The 18,124-nt window shown below is 48.0% G+C and overlaps 2 protein-coding genes across 2 annotated transcripts in view; one reads left to right on the forward strand and one right to left on the reverse strand.

Moving 5' to 3' along the window:
* The window catches only part of WDFY2 (WD repeat and FYVE domain containing 2), a 47,694-nt gene extending 40,401 nt beyond the window's left edge, over positions 1–7,293 (forward strand). The window contains exon 8 of the mRNA XM_017891461.1: positions 242–7,293. Within this exon, the coding sequence (XP_017746950.1) occupies positions 242–271 (30 nt within the window). The 3' untranslated portion in view covers positions 272–7,293. The remainder of the gene's footprint in view (positions 1–241) is intronic.
* A 1,190-nt stretch (positions 7,294–8,483) lies between these two features.
* The window catches only part of DHRS12 (dehydrogenase/reductase 12), a 35,310-nt gene continuing 25,669 nt past the window's right edge, over positions 8,484–18,124 (reverse strand). Inside the window, 6 exon segments of the mRNA XM_017891462.1 lie at positions 8,484–8,781; positions 9,642–9,779; positions 12,297–12,387; positions 14,438–14,472; positions 14,475–14,541; positions 15,547–15,608. Coding sequence (XP_017746951.1) covers positions 8,672–8,781; positions 9,642–9,779; positions 12,297–12,387; positions 14,438–14,472; positions 14,475–14,541; positions 15,547–15,608 — 503 coding nt within the window. The 3' untranslated portion in view covers positions 8,484–8,671.

Genomic DNA, 18,124 nt, shown 5'->3' on the forward strand with positions numbered 1-18,124 from the left:
TAGATTGAATCTGCCATTATTCTTCATTAGCTACATCAAAATTTCAAGCTGTCATTGTCATGTTTTTGAGCTTTATTTGAACTTTTTTGATGAAAAAATATTTATAGATTTAGAAATCATGTTAGTATAGTATGTGGTTGTTTGTTAAATGAAAAAATTTCCTTGAAGAATTCAGTTCTAAGGACTGTTATCCTCAACACAATTTAATTTTAGTTCATTCTGTATCTTTTCCTATTTGCAGTTGTGGGATATGACCCCAGTCGTGTCTTGATGACTCTCCCAGGAATCAGAAAGATAGTATTTACTAAAGAAATGGTTGTTTTAATCCAAATCATTACCAGAGTGGTAAAGCAGACATGTGAGAAGTAAGAAAGAAACTAAAGACCCTGGATGAATTTGCAGATGACCCATGCGCACAGTGGGGACCTGGCGAGTGACAACTTGCAAGGGGACTCTTCCAACTTGTTCATACAATATAAAAGAAGCTATTTTTTTAACAAATGGTTTATACAGTCTGGCTGTGCTGCATTGTTTTGAGTATACCGAAAAATCTGTGTGGGGTGTTTAATTTTATACTTTCCACACCCCATTTTATGTGTTACTTTGTGTGTCAGAGAAATAAGGGAAGTATCCACTCAGAGTATTTTGGTCATTATAGTTTCTGTGTTTTCTTTACTTCAACATGTGTCACGTGGCCAGCGGCTTTTTGTTCTCTTCCCTCTGCACCTACCTGCACCTCTCTGCCTTTCCTGGAGGGGATGTATTTACATTATTTATTCCCAGTGTTTCTGCTTTCATGTCATCCTCAGTGGAGAGATTTGGAAACTCATCATGTGGATTCACCAGCCAGCTGCTGGAATCGCCTGAAGAGCGATTTGTTTGTAATGTCTGCCTCATTCACGTTCTTATTAAGTAGAAAAGACTGTGTTTCTGCCTCAGTTGCCTCTGTCTTTCCCACATTTAAAAAAAAAAAAATGCTGTGAGAAAGCTGCTCCCAACCATGGTTATCACAGAAGTAGATTATTTTAACTCAGAGCTTCAACGATTAGTGCCTGATCATTTAGAATTCAGTTGGAGCCTCCCGAGCCTCATGTTTTAGCTTTTTTGACGCAGCTCTCCCTCACTCATAACGATGAAAACAAACAACACACACACAAAATCCTACATCAGCGGTCCTCAACCTTGTTGGCAGCAGGGACCGGTTTCAAAATGAAACTGTTCCACCTCAGATCAGTAGGCACTAGCTTGTCACAAGGAGCATGCAACCTAGATCCCTCGCATGCGCCGTTCACAATAGGGTTCGTGCTCCTATGAGAATCTAACGCCACCACTGATCTGATGGGAGGCGGAGCCCAGGCAGTAGTGCTTGCTTGCCTGCTGCTCACTTCTGATGGGTGCCCCCCATTCCTCACAGGCCGTGGACGGGTACCCACCTACAGCCCGGGGTTGGGGAGCCCCACCATACATGCTCTGAAAATAAGTGTCTTTAAATTGTCTGTTTTTGTGTGACATCATCTCGGAACTTGAACATGTTCATTACGGCAGGATTGTAATCCTGCTGTATTCCTCACCCTCTGTATTCTATCCCTTTTAAAACTAGATATTTAAACATTTTATCTTAATGTGTTTCATCAGAACACTTTGCACACTTTCTTACTAAAACGGTATGTGGTTGATCCAAGCCAGAATGGTACCTACAGTGCAGGCTGTGTTCCTGTGGGAATGGAAAAGAGGACTTTAGAAAGCGAACCTGAAGAACTCTTTTTTCTAAGGGAATCCAATCAAGCTTGAGAAAATGAAATATTCTTGTGTGTAGTGACTCAACTCAGGATACTGAAGTCCCTTTTAAACATCTTATTTTCCCCTGTAAAAATAGAATAAAAATTAATGGCAAGCCTGCGCCAGGTGCCTGCCCCTCTTAAGCACTTTACACGCACAGTTCATTCAACCTCACATGTCGGGAGCATCAGGGAGCTCACCAGTCTCTTGAGGATCACAGGCCAATTGCTTGTCCTTCCCGACCCAAGCCCCACCCCACAGTGTCTTGCTCTCTTCTGATTCTACAGGGTTTTTTGGTGGTAATACATATGGGAGTGAAATCGAAATCCTCCCTATTATTTTCCCTCTTTTCCTGGAAAGCCGTTTTTTGCCCTCACAATCATTCATTACTTCTCTAACTAGGGGGAAGTACTACAAGCCATCCTCGGGTACTGCCCCTATGTGTGCTTCCCGGGGGTGGGGCTTTGCTAGAGGTGATTCTGCTGCCCTAGCATTGGGAAGCAGGACCAGTGCATGTGTCCCATACAGCCATGGTACATGGAAGCTGTCACCTGAGCCATCAGACCAGCGCAGCCCATGTGACTGGAGCTCTGAAGAGGCACACGCATGCCCTGCACAGGCTATTAGCACTTGTCGCTTCGCTGCCCTGCTCCACACTAGCCTTGCTTGCATCAGTCAAAACTGTTATAACTACTTGGAGTCTTTTCTGCATGATTGCTCTGTGAGAGAGCTTTAACAAGGGAATTAAATTTAAAATATTCAGATATCTATTTTGTAGTTTATTACTAGAACCTGCAGCCACTTAGTAAGTTGTATGTAATAGAGGACTGTGTGTTGGAAATGAGTAATAGACATGAGTCTCTCCATTTTCCCTTCCTAAACTTCGAGCTTGGCCTGCCTACAGAGAGAGGAACATAGTATTAGGGCAGCAAAGGCCCAGGCGCCCAGCAAGCTGTGTGGGTTCTGAGATGGGTCTAGATGCATTCAGACCTCATTCGGGAAGCAGAGTGTCCCCGTCAGATCACATATGTCCTCTACAGTCACTCTGGCCTGTGGCCTTGCATGCCACTGTACTGTCTTCCTCCCAGCCCACAGAGCCACTAGAGGCTGAAGCCACTTTACATCTCACTGGTGTTGAGAATCATGATCAGAAAACCACAGATATGTCAAGGTATCCATTGCTCTTTTCTCTCATCTGTATGGGTGCTTGAATTTGATGAAATGTGTTTAGCAAACCAATTGTGTGTTTGTAATACTGTGAATTCTTGAGTTTTGCATTAACTGTCTCCCCCATTTTGGTAATTTGTAGAGAAATATGTGCTGGTGTTGGGTGTCTTCCAAGCATTTTAGGGAAATGGAGGCTCCATGCCTTAGGAGTGAAAGCTGGCGCCAGCACTTGGCTTTTGTTCTGTCTAGGTGAACTCTCATAATTCTTGTTTTATCCTGTTGGATTTGCACTTTACATATATTTTTGCTCTATTGCTTAAACATATAGCAGCTCTTGCAAATAATGCCTAACTTGCCTGTGTTGAGAAGGTGGCAGATCTACACATATCATACGCAGAGTTGTTCTCTAGCTGGTGAGACAAAACCAACCACATGCTCTTGGTTCCTCCAAACGAATGACATTACTTGACATTACTGCCTGAGTGTGTCTTCACAATAGCAAAATGGTTTGAGATTAAACATTTGGAATCTTATGTCATTTTGTATGAGGTCAGTCCACCATAACATGTTTCTCATTTGATTATTTTAATTATTCCAGAAATCATAAAGTCACAAAACTGGAAGGCATCTTCAGAGATCTAGAGTGTTCCAAGCAGAAAACACATTAGTTATACCGGGCAGTTAGATATGACTGAGATGTAAACAAGAGAATCTAAAAGAATGTTCAAGGAGTAGCTGTTCTTGATCATTACTTAGTAATGGCATGAGTGGGAGGAGAGACTTTCAACACCTTGAGACAGGGCGCTCTCTGAAACCAGCTTTGTTCCTCTTATCAGAAGCATATATGACACTTTTTTTGGCTACAGTCCTGTGGTGGGGGAGGTAATTATTGCCTTCATCCACATAAATTCTTTCCTATACATTCCCCTCAAACCACCCCAGAGGCAAAACTGAAATGGAAATCCAGGGGCACTTAAAATTCACCCTACCCCATTTGGCTGTGATTCCCAGGCTTACAGCGCTGCCTTTACAGAATATCACCTTTTCATTTTCTGAGATTCATTTTATAAACGTATAGGCCACGTGCCATGGCTCACACCTGTAATCAACACTTTGGGAGGACAAGGCAGGAGGATCGCTGAGCCCAAGAGTTCAAGACCAGCCTGGGCAACACAGCAAGACCTGTCGCTACCAAAAGTGTAAAACTTAGTTGGGTCTGGTGGCACACACCTGAATTCCCAGCTACTCAGGAAGCTGAGGCAGGAAGATCACTGGAGCCCAGGAATTCAAGGATGCAGTGTGCTATGATTGCACTACTGCAGTCTAGCCTGGGCAGCAGAGCAAGGCCCTGAATAAATAAAGTATAATTTATTTTTGACTGATAGTAATCACTTCTTAAGGCCCAAATTTTTGTTTTTAAGCAAAAGGATAGCTCTAAGCGTGGGTCACAGTTACTGGACACAAATATTCACTACATGAGATTCCTTTGGTTATGGCTGTTCATAGAATTTTAATTCTATGTAAGTGTTCTTGTTCACTAAGATACTTCGAAGTGAAAGAAAGCATTTTACCAATACATTCTTAATTTTTCTCCTTTAAAATACTACTGAATTTTGCCTGGTATGAAGACAGATATTTATTAACTGGACTGGAAAACACAGAAATTAAGTTCATGTTGAACACTGAGTTCTCTAGATGATCCCTGAGATTTGAATGTTCATGTCAACCGTGTTGAGCGCTCACCAGCCACCAGGCTTTAGGCACTGGAGGTGCAAGCTGTCTGAGGCCCATTCTCAGGCTGGGCAGAGGTCACACAGTGAGTAAATGGGTCTTTTCAGTGCAATGTGGTCATAATAGAGGCATGCCAGGGTGCCACTAACCCAGCAGGTGTGGCAGGAGGGGCTTCACAGAGGAAAGGACTTTGAGCTCAGTGTTCAAGGATGAGGAGTGAGTCATAAGGGGGAAAGTGGAAATGACTTTCCAGGCTTCAGAAACACCATAAACAAAGGCCTGAGAGCTGGAGTCAGTGTGGTGTGTCCAGGGATCACAAGTGGGCTGGAGCTGCCGGAGAATAGCCAAGTAGCTCAGCTGCGTCCCGGAACCGAGCTTGTCGCTATCAGATGCTGTTGCTCCCTGGCCTCAGAGGAAAGCAGCACACGGCTCACTGTGAGGGGTTTCCCCAGAGGCTCCTCCTGCAGCCAACATTACTATTAGTTTATGTTATAATAGTATCAGTTTCTTTTTCTTTGGAAATCCCTAGAACTGTTATCTGGAAGTGACCCAGGGTAACTAATTCTGGATCTTTGGGTGCACAGCCTCTCACTGGAGTCTGGGAGGAGGAGGTGGAGACTATTAGTGCACGGCCTGCTACCAGGAAGGACTCACAGACTAACACCAAAGGTATGCTGGGCTCAGCTGCTCCACTTAGGAAAAGGAAAGCCCTGGACCTGTGGCAGGAGGGGATTGTTCTAGTCAAGTGTGGCATTGCACAGATGGGCGGGGCCAAGTGTTTGGGTGCAGACGCAGGCAGCTGTTGCCCTCCACTTTCTGCTCTTGCAAGTCACAGATGATTCCAGTACAATGTGGGAGATCCTCCTTACAGGGGCACTTGCAAGGGGAAGGCAGAGAGTTTGTCAATTCAGGTACAGGTCTGTCTGGGAGACCTGGCCCTGTGGAGGCAGGAACACCACGCAGGGGGATGGCAGCGCCTGTCTTTGTTATCACATCATTTGCCTTTTCCTTGTAGGACCCAAAGATCTATGTCCAAAACTGAGTCCAGAAACATCTGTGTTCCTGTTTAAACTTCAGCTCAGCTTCTTAACCAAGAATCACATGTCAGCCCTCCAGGGTTGTGGTTTGGATTTTTGCCTTTAAACATTATCTCCTTTCCACCAAGAAGCCTACTTAGGTTTAGCACATGAAAACAGTGTGTATACATTAGACCGGTCTCAAATTGGAATGGGATATCTTCCTTGCACGTCCCATACCAGGGAATTTTTTTTTAACAGAGTGTAGAGCCTTTGCCAGAGATGTTGAAAGGGAGATTAAAGGCTTGAGTGAGGGATGAATTTGATTATCATTCTTAAGGTCCCTTCCAATCCTGTGATTCTATGATTCCACGAGTCTCGTTTATTATTGGGCGTGCCTAACCCATCACCAGTGAGCTGCCCACATGTTGCTGGCTTCCCTTGGATAAAGGAGGGTCTAGCACCACATGCCTTTGTTGTCTTCCATCATATCAAGTGAGTTGCTTTCTGGACTTTTTCCATCTACAGCCTACTAGGTTTGGTTTTGGGAAAAGATGGTAAAGTTTCTTTTCATGAGGTTGTAGGGGAAAAAATGTTTTTTAAGATGGTAAGGGTGGAAATTAATCATGGTACCATCTCATTAAAAATAGATACCTCAAAATGTTTACCTTTACCAGTCAGGAAGAGTATCTGACTTTCTTGGAAGTGTCAGGAATTACAGGTTGGCTAAAAAGTTAGATTGAGAATCTGACCTTGATACTTATGATTCTTTTTTCCCTTGGTTCTCGGGGATGCATGAAAAGGTGAGCTGTCACTCACAAAAAAGGGAAAATGCTTTGAAAAATATGTTTCACATATACGCTCTCTTTTATCATTTTAGTGGATGGCAGCCTTACATCAGTAGTATATGCCAGTATGACATATGGACCAAAACACTAGTGTCACTTGAAACCATTGTACTCTTATGGATTTGTGTCTTATACCATTTGCCTTGCTTTTTACATGACTTTGTTTTTCAAGGTACTGTCATTTTGCAAAAGGAAATCTTTACATGAAATGTACAAAAACTGTTACTAACTGGACAACAGGGAAGGTGCTGGCCCCACATTAGTGCCTGCCTACCACTCTACTTCCAACCAGGGACATGGATCTTCCATTCTCTACATCCACCGGACTGCAGCCCACATCTGGACCTGGCTGCAGTGGGCATGTTACCGTATGGGTATCTGTTTCTTTCTTTTTCTGAAGTGAGGAGATTATTCGGGGGGTCAGGCTGAGAATGTAATAAGCCTGACGTTGGAACAGATTTCTCCCGTGTGGTCTAGCTGGACCCCTCCGGCATTTGCCACACTCCCTGCCGGTCCTGACATTGACTTCCTGAATGTGATTAGGTAGTAATGAGCAAGATTTTCCTAGGATGTTGAAATGTCTGTATCCAGGCCTCCATTCAAATGCTGCTGAATATTGTGAATGTTTTTTACTCCGCTCACTTTCCCACTGTGCTTCCCTCTAACCAAAATAAACGTGTATACATTACCAATGTACAACTCTCAATGCAGAGTTGCCTCCATGGTTTAAAATAAATCTCTGTGAAAACCTTTCTGCAGCTGTGGTCCCATCACTGTTACATGTGGCCACACACACGCACCCGGACAGCCTTGCTGTGCTGTTTAGCCCTGTGAGTTCTGTCCAGTTGGTGGGAGGGGGAGGTTCCAGACCACTCCACCCGCTCTCTAGACGCCAGGGAGAGCTGCTGTTTGGAGGTGACGATGAGCCCTGTTCACCACAGTCTAAGTACAGCACATGGGCTCAGGCCATGGAGCTCTTTCTCTTTGTCATGTAAGTTGGCTTTTTCCTGTGTTTAGTAAACTTTCCAAATGAGGAGAAATGACTTCGGGGCAAACATTGCCAGGGAAAACCTCTTTTAATACTTGTGAGGTTCATTTTATGGAGAAGAAAAATAGGTGCAAAGGCACCGAGTGACCTGCATGCTATGGAATCACCGTTGAAGGAGTGGCTGGGCTGTCCCGTCCTGGGGTTCGCCCAGCACAGCCTCGTCCACACCCAGCATTGCTGAGGCCCCTCATCCTCCTGCAGAAAAGGAGGCATGCAGTTAAATGGAGCTGGTGCTTGCTTGATAGCGCCTCCTTTTGTCAGAAAGATGCTGATGTTTCAGGCTGGCACACCCAGAAAAATCCCTTCCTTGTGGCCCTTGGCTGATGAGCCCTGGATCAGTGTCTCAAGGACCACTGGGAAGCTGCAGCCGTCTGGGTTTTCCTCTGCTGTGGGGGATGAGTTATGTTGACTCCACCATGGACACGAAGAACGTATGTAGATGTATTCTAAATCTGCTCATTGGTTTTATTACAACTTCCTGGAGTCACTAAGAGGTAAAATGGTGTAAATTAGAGGTTTCATCAAAGTGTAGTACCAGAATGCCACATGGATTACTGAAGCCACTCTTAATCTTAAGCAAATGTAAACTAGGCCTCATTCAATTGTTTATGTAAATATGCAGCGTCCCTTGGTTACATTGTGCTCCTGGGACCATGCACAGCAAAGGCAGTGTCCAGCCCTCTCCTGGGGGGGGGAGGGGCACAGCACCAGCCTCTGACACTGGAGGAGCTGAGAAAGGGAGGGGAAGTGGAGTCCACGGCGGGGCATTCCTGCTGCCTCCAACCCTGGGTCCCCTCAGACTGGCAGTGGTGGTTCATCTCGAACTTCGAATTCTTTAGAAAACCACATTCTCGAATAAATGAGAGACTTAAGAAAAGAACCTGCTGCAGGAGTCAAGGTCAGCCTGATGACAGCCCCGGTAGTATTTATTTTGAAATAAAAGTTCCCAGCCCTTGTAGGCCCCTCACTGTAAGGCACAACGCCTTCGAGGGGAAGTTGAAGTGGGGTCTTGTTCACTGGCCCCTAGACCACACCTGGTATTTTCTAAGGCAATTCTGGTACCACACTGTGCCTCGGTTGGTCTATTTAAATGTCTGAGCCAGCTGCTCTAGGATTTCAATGAGTTTCTCCTCTTCGGCTGGTGAGGAGGACATTCTAGTGAGAGACAAGTGTGTAGAAACTGGCTTCCGATCTAAAAGTGAGAGGGAACAGCAGAGAGGTGTGAGCTGCCGCAGCATGGCTGGGTCTATGTCCCTGTGCTGCTCAGGCCTTGAACTGATGCCTGCTGAAGTGGCGGCGCCCCACGGGTGTTAGACCCCATCCCTGCCCTCAAAGGTCCCACACGGATTAGGCAGCATGGATTGATATGTAAAGTGCAGTTTGGTAACTGGGAGGCTGCAGCCAGGGCTGGACGGGAGACCACATTTGGGTGATCAGCGGGAAGGGGCACGGCCATCCTCCTGGATATCCCACGGGTCACCAGCGCTTCAGAATTCCTCAAGCAAGGGTGGTTCTCATCAAGAACAGAGGAAAGAGAAGCAGAGCAAAAAGCCTGGCTTCTACCCAAGGTAAAGTGCTGTCTTTGGATGGCATCCACTCACACGCCTGCCCCCTTAGGCGCCCATTGGGAAGAGATGTGAACAGATCACTGCTTCCAAAAACAGAAAAACAGAGTCCGTCACTCCCTGTGCAGTGCAGAGAAGCAGAGTCCGTTACTCCCTTTGCACTGCCGCTTTGAATAGCGCCCCTCCCAGGCCTCAGGAAACTGCAGAGAAAATCTCCCATTCCCAAGGTAGGAACTGCCTCTCCCCTGTTCCCATGGGACCTTGATGACAGGGTTATCACAAGTCTTCAAAGAAGCTACCAACCCGGGGTGAAGCACTTCCCAAAACTAACCTCAGCAGGCAAAGCAATCATCTCGCCAAAGAAGCCCAGGCACCGCCCAGGGGACAGTCCCATCCCAGGTCTCACGGAAGGGAAGGTGCACCTCGAATGCCCAGCTGCTGCCCCCAGCCCTGTGTCAGGTGCCTTCACAGCCAGGGAGGAAGTCACCTTGAAAGAAGCGGCTGCTGGGCTGCGCGGCTGCGGCAGAGGAGAGGGCCAGCCACAGCACCGTGTCCGTGCCCTGGGCCTCAGAGCGCCGGCGGTCCCTGAACCTGGCGTGGAACCCCGGCATCGCCTGCCTCATACCTGGGAGAAGGAAGGGACAGGCAGATTAGGACAGCATTCTCCAGCAAATGTGGTTGACTTCCCTTAACACACACACAAAAAAAGTGTAAAAATGAAATGGAATCATAAACTGCTGTATTTGAAAATAGCACTCACCCAAGCCACTCGGAACCAATTCCAAAGAACCTCGTTTACAAAGCCCCCAAGGTGTCATCTGATGGAAAGTGCTGCTCACTGGAGCCTGACTGAGTCCCCATGTCCCCGGGGCACCAGCACCCAGCCCAGCCCCGAGAGCAGAGTCGCCCGCAGAGCCCCCCTTTCCATCCTGAGAGGATTCTAATGAGCTGCGAGGCTCACTATGAGGCTGGGCCGAGCAAACCACTCAGCCTCCTGGGTTCAGGAGCCCTCTCAAATCATCCTAGGCTCGAGGATCCTGACTGTTGGTTCCTTGGACTGTTTTAGTATTTTCCTCTTTTTAGGGAGGAGTAGATAAGAGGAAAGAATTCTTCACTTCCTCTGCCAAGCCCCTCGAGGTGTCCCACCCTCTGCATCCCAGGGCTACAGGGAGGTGTTTGCCTGGAGTAGCCTCCGGTGCCTGGCCTGTGCCGCTGGTGGCCCTGCATCTGCCACTCTACCTGCCCACGCCTTCGAGGACCCAGCCACACGCTCTGGCTCCAGTCCACACCCCATTTTCCCACAGACCTCAGGGAACACAGTGTCTCCACAGTGAGCACACTGGGAAACAAAATAGTTCTCTCTCGAAGCCAAGGAAAGAAAATAAACCAGAGAAAACAACAATTAAGAGCTGTACTGAGATCATGGAATTGCAGAGCTAGAAAGATCACCTAAGCAAAAGCACTCCTTTTTTAAATTAAAAATAAACATCTTTTTTTCTTTTCACAGAAGCAATACTTGTTTATTGTAGAAAAATCAGGATAAACTGATAGCAGAAAGAAAAAATTCGAAAACCTTGTGGTGTGTCACTCAGAGGTGACAAATGTCCGTATGCTCAGCCCTCCCAGGCCCCTGTGGCCACAGACAGGTCATGTGCACCTGAGAGCTGCTCTATATATGACCTCTGAACAACACATGGTAAACCGCACCTCGACCCAGATGATAGAGCCCGGTAGTGGGCTTGCCAGGCAGATTTTAAACATCTGAGCGGATGTTGGGATTGTCAGAACTGTATCCTTGGAGGGTAAGAGGCTGGGGTCCCCCACAGCCTCCTAGAATTCACCCTGGACAGGCAGAACCAAGTACGTCTCCCATTAGGCAGTGAGAAGAATCGAGAAGCCATGCTCTCTGAGCACTCCCAGCCTGAGTCTCCCCTGGTATACTTTGCTGAGAACATCCTTTTTGTATTTAAGAGAGGAGACTCAGATCTATACAGCAGAGGACTAATTTCTGCCAAATCTCCAAGCTGGTCTCCATGAGATGCCACAAAGCACCAACATACACCTCTTTCTATAGGGGTGTGGTAGTTACAAAAATAAGATCACGAGGCATGTACTATTCAGGAACTCGGTATCTTTATTTAATGATATAGTGCACAGGGTTTTTCCATAGGCATGATTGACAGCAGAGTCTTCAGCCCGGAACAGACTTTGCACAGGTGTTCCATAATTTATTAACTTCGTCTCCTACCACCAGCACTGTGATAAGCAACCTTGTTTTCCCTATCTTTATTTCTTAGGATGAATTCCAAGGCTTCTGATAAATAGTGGTTTTCAGAAAGGCCATGCCAGTGGTGTGTGAGAGCCTGATTCCCAAAACCCCATGGCCAGGACCAGCTGGGAGGTCTTAGCTTCTCTGGGCCTCAGTTCCCTCATCTGTAAATGGGTGTGATAATAGACAGCAGTGGCCACCCCACAGGGGCTTGAGGACAAAGACAGCGCTGAGACCAGCTCTTAGTGCCGCGGGTGCACCCTGGGGTGTGTGCTGTGGCTGCTGCTGCTTTCAGTTCCCTTGTTCGTGGAGGAGGAAAGAGCTGCAGAGAGCCCAGGTGAGCAGCATGAGGTCACGGAGTTGGTGAGGCAGATCTGGAAGAGAATTCTGCTACCTTCCACTGCTGCTCCAACACGCTTCCAGATCATTCGAGCTGTGTCCTTGTGGCTGTCATTTACCTTCATACATCATTATTTCCAAAAACCTGGGGAGTGGTGAGGCAGCCTGGGCCTCTCCCACTCCCTTCCTCAGCCCCTGCTCATTCCTCTCTGATGTGGAAATGACAGTGGTCACCAGCTCCCTCTCTCACCAGGATACACTGTAGTTAGGAGGGTGCCCCAGCCGCACCCGCTCCCGTTCCCACCGTCCCCTTCCCTGACTTGCACAGGGCAAGCTGGAAGCAAAAGCTCTGTGTCTGCATGAGGCTTCCCCCAGCTGCAGTCCCAGCGCGCCCCTGCCTAAATGGAAATGAAGCTACTCCCCAGTCCTCATTACGCTGGTTTTAGGTCATTCCTAGGGAGAGTCAATCCTGCGGCTGCTCAGGTATTTTTAGATGAAACATAAGTGGCTCAGCAATTAAAGGCTATGACATACCTGGGGTGTCGGCCCAGCTAGGATGCATGGAAGAAAAATGGATGGCCGGGTGCCCTTGGGCCCACCGCTCCATCAGAACCACTTGCTGTCTCTGGACAGGAGCGAGGGGGTGAACAGGAGAGAGGAGGCGCCATTAGGTGAAGGGCAGGAGAAAAGCCCTGCCCAGCCTGGCTTATCTTACACCGGACTCTGCAGCATGTACAGCCGCTTGATGTCACCCTCCTCCAGAATCAGTCTTTACCCAGCATCCCTGAGTAGGACCTAGCAGGTCCTGCCCACTCCAAAGGAGGCGAGAACAAGCAATGAGCAAACCTGGCAAAATGCTGAGAGAGAAGAAACAGCAGACCCTCCCCCATGAAATTACACCCCTCAGCACCCAGGTGTTCCTCGTCCACAAGTTGCCTGGGTGACTATTCTTTGCTGCTCACTGAGGGCAGGGATGGTACCTGTTCTGTTCCCTGCTGGACCTCAGGCCCCCAGCACAGACTGGCATAGAGTGTGTGTTCAGCTAATATGGGAATTAAGGCGGGGCGCAGTGGCTGAAGTCTGTAATCGCAGCACTTTGGGAGGCGGGCGGATCACCTGAGCTCAGGAGTTCGAGACCAGCCTGGCCAACATGGTGAAACCCAGTCTCCACTAAAAATGCAAAAATTAGCTGGGTGTAGTGGTGGGCACCTGTAATCCCAGCTACTCGGGAGGCTGAGGTAGGAGAATTGCTTAAACCCAGAGACGGAGGTTGCAGTGAGCCTATGTATATATGTGTGTGTGTGTGTGTGTGCGTGTGTGTGTGTGTGTGTGTGTGTGTATGAATTAACTCCTTCCTTAGGCAGACCGTAGCAAATGTACTGGACACAGAGAATACATCAGTTATAGACAATAAAAATCTTTAAATCCTCCCCTTTCCCAGCTGCACTCACACTATTGCCCCATCCCAGGGTAGTTTGATCATGCTTGGCAAAGAACTCCATCTCTGGGCCTCATTTACAACAAGTGGATGGTTTATTCCCATGTCCTCTGGGAAAACTGTAAAGAAGTGCCGGTCTTTCAAATGTCAGGATTTGGAGTCGTGAGATGTAATTCACCAGGATTTGGTCCGGGGTCAGGGAGCAAAACTGGGGCACACCCAGGACATACAAGCAGAAGAAGTGGAGGTGCAGAGTCTCAGACAGGGCCACCTTCGGAAGGCACTCAGCACCGACAAGGAAGGCGGAGGGTGCTGGCAGCCTTACAGACAATGTGGGCGCCCTACCGGGTGAATTTAAGGGCAAGAACTGTAAATATGGAAGTTATATATATCCGGCTTTTAAATGTAGCTGTAATAAGCAGAGATACAGCAGTACAGGTTGAGCATCCTTCATCTGAAATGCTGAGGCCCAGAAGTGTTTCAAGTTTCAGATTTTTTCAGATTTTGTAATATCTGCATATACATACGGAGATATCTTGGGGATAGAACTCAAGTCTAAACACAAAATTCATTTATGTGTCATATATGCCTTCACAAATAGTCTGAAGGGAATTTCATACAATATTTTTAAAATAATGTGCATGAAACAAAATGTGTGTTCATGAAAAGCATCAGAAAGCCAAGGTGTGGGATTTTCCACTCGTGACATCATGTCAGCACTCAAAATGATTTGGATTTTGGAGCATTTTGGATTTGGGATTTTCAGATGAAGGATGCTCCATCTGGAGAAATCTACTTTCTGTTCAGAGTAGTCAAGGGTTCTGGACTGTGGCCCCTTCCCTCCCTCAGAATCCAATGTGCAGCCCCTCCCAGTGGGCCTCCAGGGAGCCAGGAGCTGCCCAGAGGAGACAGGAGGGACCACTCGCCGTCCCTATTCCCTCTGAGCGGCACAGGGTAATGGATCCCCCTGCTAGGATCCTGTTCTGTGTGGGTCTGAGAAACACCGAGAGGAGATGTCGCAGCTTTGTGGCTCCTCCTAGGATGCTGCTGAAAGCCCACCTGGGTCTGAGCAGAGCTGTGCTCCCCAAAGGGGAGCCCTCTTGGTGAGGGAACATTTTCAGGTGCTGCATGAACTACTAAGGTCCAATTAATGTGCATCCCAGAGTAAGCATCCCCTGGAAAAGGGCCCACGCAGCCCGTGGGTAAAATGCAGTCTCGGGAAACCCATCTCACTGACTTTGTTTTGTGCATAGACCATAGTTCCATCCAAGCTGTTCTTTTGGACTGGAGATCATCGGTGTTCAGTTTCTGAACCAACATTCCTCCTGAGGAGATGGTTATCTGCAATAAAGGTAACAGAGATTTACAAACTAAAGCCTGTGACCCCTTCCACTCTTCACCCTCTGTGGAGCAGTGCTTCTTGCTGTTGTGACCAATGACTGCAAAATTAGTGGCTTGAAGCAACACACGTATTCTCCTACATGTATTCTCGTATGGTTCTGGAGCCCAGAAGTCTGAGGTGGGGCTCATAGGCTAAACTCCAAGTGTCAGCAGAGCCACGTCCCCTCTGCCAGTTTCAGAGGAGACTCCATTCCTTGCCTTCAACTTCTAGAGGCTGCGCCAGCACTCCTCAGCTCACAGCCACGTCCTCCACCCTCTGCTTCCATGGTCAGTTTTCCTCTGAGTCCCGCCCTCCTCCTTTTCCCCCATAAGGACCCTTGGGACTCCATCGAGCCCACCTGGATACTCCAGGACATGCTCCTCATCCCAAGACCCTGAACTGAACTGCAGCTGCCAAGTCCCTTCTGCTATATAAAGGTGACACAGTCACAGGTTCTAGGATTAGGATATGAACTTTTGGGTGGGGGGTGGCAGGGATCATTATTCTGCCCACCGCAGCAGAAAGAAGGCAGCCTACATTACCTGTCTTCTTCCTGCTTTCTCCCAGTTTATGATATTTCAACCCACTGGGGGAGAACAGGCTCCAGTAGCCAGTCCCCTCCCCTCTGAGCAGGACAGTCCCCAGAAAGAGCAGCACCACCCTAACCTGAGCGCCCCACAAGCCGCCCCGGCCCTTCGGAGGCCTCCCTCCCCAGTGCTTTGCCGATGCCCATGTGACAGCCAGAGTGGGGGTCGGGGGTTGGGGGAGTTCAGAGACGGCTGGGGTCTGAATGTGCTCTTGGCATGCCTCCACCTCCCTCTCGGCCCCCTGACAGAATTGGGGTTTTGCCGTGGATGTGGACAGAATGGCGCCCTTAGGGCAGTCTGGCAGCAAACCTAGGCCCACTGACTTCCTATCCGGAGCAAAGTCCATTACCATCAAAACATCCCACAAGGTCACCTCACCACTTGGGGGTCGTGTTCTTTCTCCAGCACAGGGATCAGGCCGGTCGTGAGAATGTACACACCTGAGGCAACACACAGCATCCCGTGAGGGGGCAGCAGGAAGCCCCACTCAGGGGGTCCTGCAGGACTGATGTGGGGCCCATTGGCCCGCACCTGCCCCCTACAAGAGGGCAAGTGGCCACCTGAGGGGCAGTCCCTCCTTCCAAGGATCCTCCAAGCCAAATGTTCCTTTCCCCAGGACTGGAAGAAAGATGACTTAGAGCCTCATGTACCGACAGGAAAAGATGTCCACGCTACAGGAATACATGAAGGGAAAAAGAAAACTGGCAAACAGTAGGTGGGTCCACTTTGCAGAAGGAAAAATGCATCTATATGTCCAGTCTGTGCATAGAAAAATGTGAAGATGAAATTCAGCAATACCGCTAAATTAGGTCTCAAGGGTGGAATTCAGTAAAACTTTTCCTTCCTTTGCTGCACATTTCTGCACTGCTTGGATTTGAGTATTTTTACAGTGAGCATATAACTTTATGGTTATTTCTTCAAGAAATATACATATAACATTTCTAATGGAATGAGAAAAACATTGAAGAGTATTTGACATGGAAAGACATTCCTAATACATATGGAATGAGAAGTTACAAAACAGTGGGAACAATACCATTCCATTTTGGTGAGGAAAGATGTGTTAAGATGAAGAGAAAATGTCTGCAAGGATGAGTGATGCCCTGAAAGGTTAAAAATGCTCGTCTCTGAATGGTGAGATTATCGTTTCTATATTCTTCTTATACATGCCTGTATTTTTTTTAAACAATGAATGTTTATTACTCTGTGTTTATAAAAAAAGGGAGAGTTTAAAGCCCCTCACCCCAAAGTGAGGCAGGAATCAAGTTAGGGGCTTCAAGTGGCGAGCCCTGGGCTCTTTTCTGGGCTATGCCATGGAGTTTCTGTGTGACCAGCTCTCATCACAACTTCCTGCACCACCTGCGACGTGGCCTGCATCCAGCTCGCAGGAGCTGCCTGGCATCGTGGGAAGGGTCCTGGAGGCGGATCCAGGGGCCTCCCTCTGAACCCTGGTTCTGGCACTTCCCAGCGGTGTGACCGTAGGCAAGTGCGGTGGCATTTTCAGAAGATAATAGCTGGCCAGCCCACCTCACAGCATCAGAGGGGTTTGTGGTGAAATAAAAATGTGTGCATGTCCTGTGAGGACTGGAAAGTTCTCTGGGCAGGCATCCTTTGTCCTGCTCTTGCTGTATTATCATTTGTGATTCTGAGTTGTGACTTTCATCCCAGACAGCATTCTTAGTTGTTCACAGCCCAATTTATTTGGAGGAGCCTGCCTTGTTCATATTTGTGGATTTGTAAAGTCTCCTGAACCCTGGGTCACTAACAGCTGTTAACCTCCAGCCAGTGGTCTTGGACTTTCTTTGTATTCACCGCCGGTGGCTTTCTCTGTGATTTAATTTACGACAAGTAGAAAGGACTTCTGCCAAAAGCGATCTGCTGCATCAGCCTGCCCTGACGGATTGTCATAAATGGTTCTTATAAGGAAGGGAAATGAAAGCTGGCAGCTGGGCTGGCTCTGCTGCCTGCCGAGGGCACCTCCTCTCTCCTCTCAGGATGGTGAGAGCTTGGGTGAGCCCCTTTGTACCTGTCCTCCCTGCCTGGGAGGTGCTCAGCTCTCATTCCCAGTCACCTGCAGGAGGGCTGGCTGGGTCGCTTGTCCCTGCCAAGTACTGTCTCCTCTAGGGGACCGCCAAGTAGCAGGTGCTTTTTAAAATACTCCTAGAGAAACACAATAATAATCTGCTAAAATAATACACAATATATAAGTATGTATGTGCATATACATATGTGTGTACACATATACGTGGGGGTATGTGTGTATATATATAACCTCTTATTGAAAGAATTAGAGTTATAGAATCCCAGTGAGGTTCAGTGACTTATCCAAAGTCCCAGCAAGTTCATACAATGTGGAAAACAGATGGTGCAGCTCCCTTTTCTTGAGTCACGTAGCCATGCTGCGTGCCAACCAATGCCAGGGAGAAGGAAGGTACCCATTCTGCAAGTCATTCTTTCCTCAGTGAACATGGCACCAGTTGCTCCTTGCCCAGCTCACACAGATCCAAACGGGCCTGTCATTAACACGTGAGCCAAGGTCAGTTTCCTGCCCCCAAAGTCCTTCAACACTCTGGTCCCCATTGAATTAACCAAAAACCTCCTCAGCCTGGTGCAGTGGACTTCTTTGGGAAACATGCCCCATTCCCTCTTTTTAGGGGTAGGCCCCAAACGCATCCTGTTTATAACAACAACAAACACATAACTGAGTCTTTGCCCTGGGTCAGGCGCTGTGTTTGTCCCATGTGGCCTTGACCCCATGGGCAGATGGACTGGGCCAGGGGGGTGACACCTGGTCCAAGCTGCCCCAGCCAAACTCTCCCTACAAGAGTGTAAAAATGGGATGCCAAACGGAGGACAGGTGACTCAGTGGCAGCCATATGTGACCCAGATGCAAGGAAAAGCAGAGACGGAGAGTGAACAAAGCACTTGTGGTAAGAGTCCATGGACAACAGTCCCC

This window comes from Rhinopithecus bieti, unplaced genomic scaffold (genome assembly GCF_001698545.2).
Source record: "Rhinopithecus bieti isolate Rb0 unplaced genomic scaffold, ASM169854v2 scaffold_21635, whole genome shotgun sequence".
In the NCBI taxonomy this organism is placed as follows: Eukaryota; Metazoa; Chordata; class Mammalia; order Primates; family Cercopithecidae; genus Rhinopithecus; species Rhinopithecus bieti.